At 38.0% G+C, this 9,029-nt stretch overlaps 1 protein-coding gene across 2 annotated transcripts; it reads right to left on the reverse strand.

The window, feature by feature from the left end:
• Positions 1–1,158: 1,158 nt before the first annotated feature.
• Positions 1,159–6,954, reverse strand: LOC133872888 (L-ascorbate peroxidase 2, cytosolic). Of its 2 annotated transcripts, none has more exons than XM_062310530.1 (10): positions 6,799–6,954; positions 6,266–6,393; positions 5,584–5,758; positions 5,407–5,472; positions 3,973–4,021; positions 3,796–3,878; positions 3,562–3,641; positions 3,123–3,225; positions 2,936–2,994; positions 1,159–1,379 (listed from the first exon to the last, which is right to left on the reverse strand). In XM_062310530.1, the coding sequence occupies exons 2-10, from the start codon at positions 6,382–6,384 to the stop codon at positions 1,361–1,363; spliced, it is 753 nt and encodes a 250-aa protein (XP_062166514.1). In that variant the 5' UTR covers positions 6,385–6,393; positions 6,799–6,954; the 3' UTR covers positions 1,159–1,360. The 2 variants fall into 2 exon arrangements, with proteins under 2 accessions (XP_062166514.1, XP_062166513.1); XM_062310529.1 differs by lacking the exon at positions 6,799–6,954 and adding an exon at positions 6,639–6,792.
• Between the last annotated feature and the right edge of the window lie 2,075 nt (positions 6,955–9,029).

Consider the following 9,029-nt stretch of genomic DNA (forward strand, 5'->3'; position numbering starts at 1 on the left):
ACTAATCACAAGATAATATGGTGTGTTTCATTCGAATATTTTTCAATATTCGAATTAGGTTTTTATTCAAAAACCCAGAACTCGGATCCATGAGGAGTAAAACCCATCTGCCTATTGAATATTGTTCTGAATGCGGTTTGAATTTCAAGGCGATGAAATCATGAATTGACAGTGAATTTCGAGGTGCATTATTTCCAACGCAGAAATCAAAGCTGGCAAAAGAATTTTTTTTTTAAAAAAAAAAAAAAAAACAAGAAAAATAGGAGAATAGGGTGGCTCGCGTCCACCCCAGGGGTCGGGGGTGGCTGCGCGCCACCCCTCGTGGATTTTCGGGGTGGCCTGAAAGCCACCCCTAGGGCCGGGGATGGCCGCGCGGCTACTCTTAGTGGCCGAGGGTGGCCGCACGCCACCCCCTGACCCCTAGGGGTGGCTTTCGGACCATCGCAAATGGATCCACGGGTGGCCCGAAGCCACCCAAAAGCCTTAGGGGTGGCCGCGCGCCACCCCAAATGGATCCACAGGTGGCCCGAAAGACACCTATAAAGCCTTAGGGGTGGCTTTCGGGCCACCCCTGGGGCTAGGGGTGGCCGCACACCACCCCCTGAGCCCTAAGGGTGGCTTTTGGGCCACCGCAAATGGATCCAGGAGTGGCCCGAAAGCCACCTGAAAGCCTTAGGGGTGGCCGCGCGGCTACCTCTTGTGGCCGGGGGTGGCCGCACACCACCCCTTGAGCCCTAAGGGTGGCTTTTGGGCCACCCCAAATGGATCCAGGGGTGGCCCGAAAGCCACCTGAAAGCCTTAGGGGTGGCTGTCGGGCCACCCCTGGGGCTGAGGGTGGCCGCGCGGCTACCTCTTGTGGTCGGGGGTGGCCGCGCGGCTACCCCGAGTGGCCTGGGGGTGGGGGGGTGGCGCTCCGCCACCCCCCTCCCAAGGGGTGGCTGCTGGTTCTCCTTTATTATTATTTTTTGTTTTATAAATAAAAATAAAAATGTTCTTTTTTTAGTTTTTAATTTCTATTTTTTTTGTTATTTTTATTATTATTAATTTTATTATTTTTTACTATACCAATCATTATACACAACTTTTCATTAAATTCAATCATTTTATACCATTATAAAACACTTTTTTTCAATCTCATAAATTCAACACCCAAACACATATTTGAAAAGAATCTGAATTATATTTAACATCCAAACACATTTTCATTACCATAAAATTCGCAATCAGATTCAGAATATTATTCATAATCGAAATATTCAATACCCATAAACCAAAGCACGCAAACTTTCAGAATAACACCAACCTCCAGACCAAACACCCGACAGCAGCCACATTTCAGTGATTTCACCTCTCCAATTCTCTATTCAGCAGCAGCAAATCTAAACAAGTGATATAAAAGCCGGTTCTCAAATTGAGGAACAAAGTTGAACATGCATAAGGCAATTTTAGGGAAAAAAAAAAGAAAAAATAACTAGGAAAAGTAAATATACTCTCTCAAATTATTACTTCTGCTCCGTTTGTTTTGGCGTAAAATGATTTTTAGAAAATAATTTCGGCATTTTTTGGTGTTTGGTAGGGGCGAAAATAATAGTCAATCGGAAAATGATTTCTGTTTGACAAAAATGCTTTGTAAATTTCGAAAAATGATTTACGTTTTTAAAAAGCGTAAATCATTTTCCGAAGATGCCAGATGCATTCGACTCCTTTTAAACGACACAGTCGACCTTCACGTTAAAGCAGTCAACTATCATGGAAATCTTGCCGGTACCGAAATCCGACAACCTCAGGTCAATGTCACCGGAATCCGGCAATAGAACCCGGCCATCTTCGCCGGAATCTGGGCTCCGGCGACCAAACTGTCGTATTCTGGCCACCTGGCCGGAATCTGTCCAGAAAGGCCAGATTCCGGCTGGCTGGCTGGATCTGGCCAGAATAGCCCTGCCAGAACGGCCGGCTGGCCGGACCTGGCCAGAAATATCCCGGCCAGAACTGTCGGCTGGCCGGGATCTGGCCGGATTCCAACGGTTCTGGCAGTTTTCGGCCAGTACGCCAGAGTCCGGCAGATCTGGGCCGGAATCCGGCCAACCTAGATTTTGACGGGACTGTCCAGATTTCGGCCTTTATCCTATAGCTAGAATCCGGTAAAAATGGTCGAAATCCTGTCGGTCAATGTTGAAATCTCATTTCCGGTGAATAAAAATATAAAAAATATTTGTGATTTTCCGTACGCACCAAACACCGAAAAATGTTTTTGGTGAAAAATTTTTTTCAGAAAAATGACTTTTCTGAAATCATTTTACAACGGAAATCATTTTACGTCGAAACAAACGGAGCATTCATTGTCAATCTCCCCACAAATTACTAATTGTGTTAATCTCTCCCATAAACTACCAAAACAATGTCAATGTCCCTCTCAAGGCCAACAAAAAAAAAAATGACCTTACAAAATTTTCAATAAGACTAAAATATCATTATAAATTTGAAAGAAAAAACTAAAAACTAATAAATAAATAAATAAAAATTAATTGTTTTAAAAATAAAAAATAAAAATTAAATAATGAAAAAAAAAAAGAAAGAAGAATCGCCTTGGTTTTTCATTTTTTTTTTCGTGTTTATTTTTTATTTTATTTTTTTAAAAAAAAAATCAGTTTTAGAAAAAAAAAATTAAAGAAACGAAAAAAAAAATTGTCTTGGTTTTTTATTTTTTATTTTTTAGTTTTTTGTTATAATTTTAAGAATTTTGTTTTAAAAAAATTTATGAATGCTATTTTTGTCATTGTGAGACATTGACGATGTTTTGGTAGTTTATGGAGAAATTGACACAATTGGTAGTTTGAAAAAACATAGACAATGGAGTGATAGTTTGAAAGGACTATATGTACTTTTCGCAAAAAAAAAAAAAAAAAAAAAAAAAAGAGGCATATTTCTCACTCACCCAAGCTCCGAGAGCTTCAAATGAGCTTCAGCATAATCGGCAAAGAAGGCGTCCTCGTCCTAAAGCATAATTGTCAGAACCAGCAATTAATTTAGATAATTGTCAAGATAATGGGGAAATTGTTTATCCAAAAACTACTTCATATGTTTATAATAAATAAGACTGTAAAACGAGAATAGAAACTCACCGCAGCATATTTTTCTACAAGAGGACGAAAGACTAGATCCTCCAGAAGAGCTTTATCTGATGGTAGCTGGATTAGACCTTCCTTCTCTCCGCTTAGGAGTTCCCTGTTTTAAAGAATTAGATTCACACCAATTAGATGGCTGCTCCCAGTCTTAGCCCCATCTTTACTGATATTTAGGGCATGTTTGGTATACGAAACGACTATTTCATTACAAAAATTAATAGAATGGAAGAAATTGGAATTGAATAGTTATTCATATTTCTTAGATTGGTTGTAACACTGGAATAGAACACTAAATATATATTCATTAGTTTACTGATATTTAGTGTAGCATTAGCATATGCAAACCACTGATGAGATGATTACACAAGAAAACGTTGTATACAATCAATTTCACCAGAGAACCATCTACAAGAAATCAATGAGAGATGTGTCTTACTTGAAGTAGGAGTTATCAAAAATAAGAGGGTTGGTGGTCCAGGGTCCCTCAAATCCAGAACGCTCCTTGTGGCATCTTCCCTGTAAAATGATTCCAAAAGCATCTTAGTTCATCAATAACTACAATACATGAATTTGTTAAAACTCTGTTTTAGTAAAAACATTCCATTATCTTAAAACAAGTAACAACCTATGAAAGGAGGCAGCAAAAGAATTTCATATATTATGAACATACCAAAGTGTGAGCACCAGATAAAGCAACTATGTCTGTATCACTAAGACCCATGTGGCCAAAAATATCTCTCAGATGATCCGAACCTTGAGTGACAACAAAATATTAGTTAAGTTATTGATGAGTGATAGATATCTGTAATGATCTAGCTTTGACTTGATTTTAAACAGATTAACTAACCTTTGGTAGCATCAGGCAAGCGACCTTCTGGGGGTGGTTCAGTTTTGTCCTGAGATAAATAAGTATTTTTTAGAATCAGCCGTTTATAATACTAGTATTTCAGAATCAAGTAATGTTATATGGTGGAGTCCAACAACATACTTAATTAACGGGAAAATAGAAAGTAACTCTCAGTCATCTAGATAGGCTTGTTTACAACTAATCATACAGTTTAAGATTAAAAAAAAAAAAATTGAAATACTTAGAATTTTCCTCCAAACGGGAAAAAAGAACACAAAAATTCCAGACTTATCGGTTCTTAAAATTGCAATATTATACTGACATTTAATTTTTCAAATTGCTAGCGTATCTTCTGCTTGAGTTTTCACCAAATTGTGAACATTCAAGCAACCCTCCAGGGAGATAGATATGTGATCTACAGAAGTGGATAAAACATTAAGAAAATAAAAAAGCTAGGTAGGATGGTCCACCCCAGACCGTACATAATGCTACTTAAGCAACTAAAATAAACAAGGAAGAGACTAGTATCCAAGCAGGTGAAAAGGGACTGTGCCCTGTCCAAATTAAACCTTAACAAACATGTATTCAAGCAGCAACAACAAATGTGGAAGGGACTATTCAAGTAGAGTGAAAGATTAGGTTCAAAATTCAAAGACTAAGATCCACTAGAGGTGGCGAAGTTGAAACCTAATGCGATCTGGCTTGAATTGACCCGCAAAGCTATACACCCCCGCCTTTATTCCCATTCAGTATGAGCACCATATATTCCTTTGTCAAAGAAGATGATCACAGAACCCAGTCTCACCCTTTCATGGATTGAGTCGTTGCTCAACTATGAATTAATCCCTTAAATGCCACTGGTTTTTGCAACTACATGAGTCACTTTGCTCCACAATTGTCCTCGGATGCAAATAGGAGCTTCTGAGCTTCACCTAATCAAATATGTAACATATTAACCCTACTTTCACCAATGCACCATTGCACTCCCCATTCAGTTTGACACACACATATATTAGCCTTTCTTTCGCATAGTTCCTATGCTTCTTTTATATTTCTAAGAAAGTCACCATTGCTCAAGGTCTAATATGTTAATTCTGCCAGAGATGATAGGGTGATTACACTATTTCTAATTAGTAGTACTAAGCAAAAAACTAATTTCATTATAAAAATGCATTCTGATGTAGGGTTAATTCTGAATTGAGTCCCAAACAAGCAACTAAAGCTATAATAAGAACATCCAGAGCTTCCCAATTCAGGACCAACAGACGCCCAAGTTTAAGACAATTCAACTTGCAAATTCCAAGGAAAAAAAAAAACTTGAACATCCCAGATACTGACAAACTCCTGACACATGAATATCAACAACTTCTCAATCAGACCAAAGAATACAATACAAGAAAATGGAAACCATCGACAATATTGAGGTTCACTGACCGGTCTCCCAGGGTGGAAAGGGATCTCAGGCCCTCCTGTAATTTCAACAGCAACAACTCCAGCCAACTTCAGCAAGTACACGTATCAAAGTCAATCAACAATTTCAAATTCAAAAGAAAGGAACAGGAAACACGAAAGTTTGATTTTATGGTAAATATCTAGCTAATTAACCAGTACCTGGTACAAGTCTGCATAAGACAATATGGGAAACTGCTCCTTGATCGGCTCCAAAAGCCTAATGGCGATATCGAGACCATTGTTTGCTTCGTGAGCAAGCTCATCTGGATGCCTTATCGTCCCAAACGGCCCTCCTGTCTTCGTTTTCACATCAAAGGTACCAGCCGAATGCCAGCTGCAACGCCAAAAAAGCCACAAACATTCACAGAGCGTTTAGTAGAGAAAAGATACTCAAAATATTTATATGCTTTCATTTAATTTAGGCTTTAATTCAGAACATATTCTCATAAAATCAATTAATTACGTTATAAGATATTCTTTTCCTTCCAGATTCTATGAACATATGCAAATAAATTGAGATGTTTTAATGTAAAAATAAAAAGACTGATTAAAATTATAAAAGAAATAATCATATAAAGTCAATAAAATTCAAAATTCATATTTTGTATTTCCAGATAATATAAAATAAGAATTAATTGAATTTGTCGAACATATATATATATATATATATATATATATACATATTAATTTTTCTTCCGAGTATAATAGTAATTACAGTTTAAAATTTGTTTTTCCTTATTTGCACTCGTCCGTCTCCTATGTCAAATAAAGGAAAATCTTTCACTTTTCATTTTTCCTATTATACGTATGTATGCATCGAGGAGGAGAGAGAGACTCTTACGCTAATCGAAGCATGATAGGAGCGCAGCGTTTCTCGGCGATGAGTCCTCTGAGCTTTTTCTTGCATTTCTCCACTGCCTTCTGGTATTCCTCACTCACAGTTGGGTAATTCTTCACCATGGCCACGATCTACTTCCATATTCGAACCAAACGAATGAACGATCAAGTCGAAAAGAATAAGATAACCATGTGACAAACAAAGCCACACCAAAAACAAAAAAAAAAAAATGGGAGAATCATTTTCGATTTTATCCCTCTGTTTAGAAACAGGATCAATATTCAAGCTCTAAATTCTATAGTTACCAGTGTATTAAACACGGTTATTAATTCATAATTCTAACTAATGAACTTGTATATGAAATAAGTTTACAAACCTATAATTTAACCAATGACTTGTAGCTACTTCTCTGATTCGGGTTCGACCAGGTGAGTGTTTGTAAAATTAATCGTAACTAATAATTATTCTTCTTTTCCTGCTATTTCTTGGCAACCGAACATAGCCAGAAAATCGGAAAAGATTAAACACATACAAACCTTCGATCACAAACTGAAAAGCACTGGATTGTGACGAGCAGAGCAGAGCAGAGCACGAGCAACAGACTACAGGGTAGACACCAAGCTGATATATAGGAGTCGTCTGGGACAATTGGACAAAGAAGGTTCTAGCATTCGTTTTCAGCCGTTGGATTATTTTAATCGTTGGGCGAGGATAGGCAGCTTGCTGAACGGCTCGGATCATGCTAGACTAACGTCGTGCGGTTGGTATGCCCTCAAAAAACACGGAGGATGGAAACGGAGCTGCCACTTGCATGCTTGCACGTGTGGAACGGAGTAATCATAGCGGCATGGCGGGGAGTAAAATCGTTGCTGCATGCCTCGTTGGCTTGTTTCCTCACATGGAATTCGATAGTAGTGGCGACTTCTCGAAACATTGTCCCTTTTTTAAGAAAATGTTTCTGCTTGTAAAACAATCATATATAATAATTATACAATTTTATTTACATGGAATGAGATCTACGTGAGTGAGACCTACCATATAAGTTTCACTTCATGTGAATAGAGTTGTGTAATTATTGTATATGGTTAGACTCATATGAGTTTCACCCCATATGAATAGAGTTTTGTAATTGTTATGTAAGAATCACCTCTCCCTTTTTTATTCTTTATTCCTTTCTCCTCTAAACGACCTGTCTCTTAGATGTTGCTTGCAACTACTTGTAGGATAGCCTTGTAGCCGGCTAAGCCTAAAAGAGAGATGGATGAATTTGAACCCAAAATTTCACATTATACATAGTTACGTATAATGTGATCTCTCTAGATTTGGGACCAAAGTAAGTTGTGCTCGAAACGACCTCTAGATGGGCTTCCTGACAAACAATTGGGTTCAAGAAACTCTCCTACTAAGAAATAGGGATAACGTACACAAACAGTACAACAAAGCTTATGGTGGCCTGGAGGTATAAAAATGAGGGCAATGATACATGCACAATAAGTGCACTATAAGTATACAACTTTAAGGCATATTAAAGGGATTCACACAACTTCAAGGTACATTAGAGGGGATTCACATGTATGGATCCCACCTCAATGTGCCTTGGAGTTGTGCACTTATAGTGCACTTATTGTAATTTGAGCATTTTCCTAAAAAAGAAAGTAAACAATTAAGGTAAGCAAGTTTTATGTTTTTGCTAGTATTTTTATGAATATCGAGATGGGACATTTTATAGCATTTTTAATAGACTCACCAATTTTTGCTAGCCAAAATAAATAAAAATCAATATTCTCTATTTTAGCTATTTACTTTTTTAAAACGCCTCCAACAATCCCACAATTTTAGCTATTCACTTTCATTAATCTATTTAAATATTAATTTTTTTAAAAAAAAAAATTATTATTTCCTTATGAAAAATATTCTAAAATCAATTTCTTTTCTTTGTCACCGTTTTCAACCAGCATCAACACACACAAACCTAGCACCACCATCATTGACTATAATTTTGAGAGAAATGCTAGGCTTACATCCAACTCTCCACACCCATTTACCTACACCCTGACGTGGTATTACCACATCATATTTTTCTTTTTTTTTTTTTTTTTTTTTTTTTTTTTTTTTTTTTTTTTTTTTCGTTTTCTTATTTGAAAACAATGATCCCAACGCTCGCTCTCTCTCTCCCCCCAAGCGTAAACTATGTGAGTCAAAGCTCCCATGGTCCAATGTCCAAATTCTCTATTCCCTCCATCTACTTATTAACTTCCACACCCTCCTTAAAGCTCTCTACTCTACCCCTTCAACTTTTTCAATGGCTTGTGTGCTCCCAATAACCGACATTTTCAGGCCTCTTGTCTTGAAGCTCAACTTGTCTCCAAGGAATTGGAAACTGTTCGAGGTTCGGTATCGCCCTTGCCACTGCAGAACAAAACCTTCACTTTCACTTCCACTCACCAAGGTTGTATACACCCAGGACCTCTTAGTCTTCGGACCCTCCAAATTTGCCAAACCAAGAGAGAAGACAGAGCCCGACTCAGATCCCTTTCGGAGCTGAACGAGAGGATTCACCGTGACTATAGCGAGCGAGATGCTTCCAGAACGGCCATGGACTCGAAGAAGGCCGAGAAGTGCATTTGGCTGGTGAAGGAGAGAGGCAAACCAGATCTGGGACGCCATAGGTCAAGGTCGGCTGGCCAGAGAGAGAGAGAGAGAGAGAGAGAGCGTTGGGGTCATTGTTTTCAAAGAAAGAAAACAAGAAAGAAAGAAAAATAAAATT

The sequence above is a fragment of the Alnus glutinosa genome, chromosome 7, assembly GCF_958979055.1.
Source record: "Alnus glutinosa chromosome 7, dhAlnGlut1.1, whole genome shotgun sequence".
Classification (NCBI taxonomy): domain Eukaryota; kingdom Viridiplantae; phylum Streptophyta; class Magnoliopsida; order Fagales; family Betulaceae; genus Alnus; species Alnus glutinosa.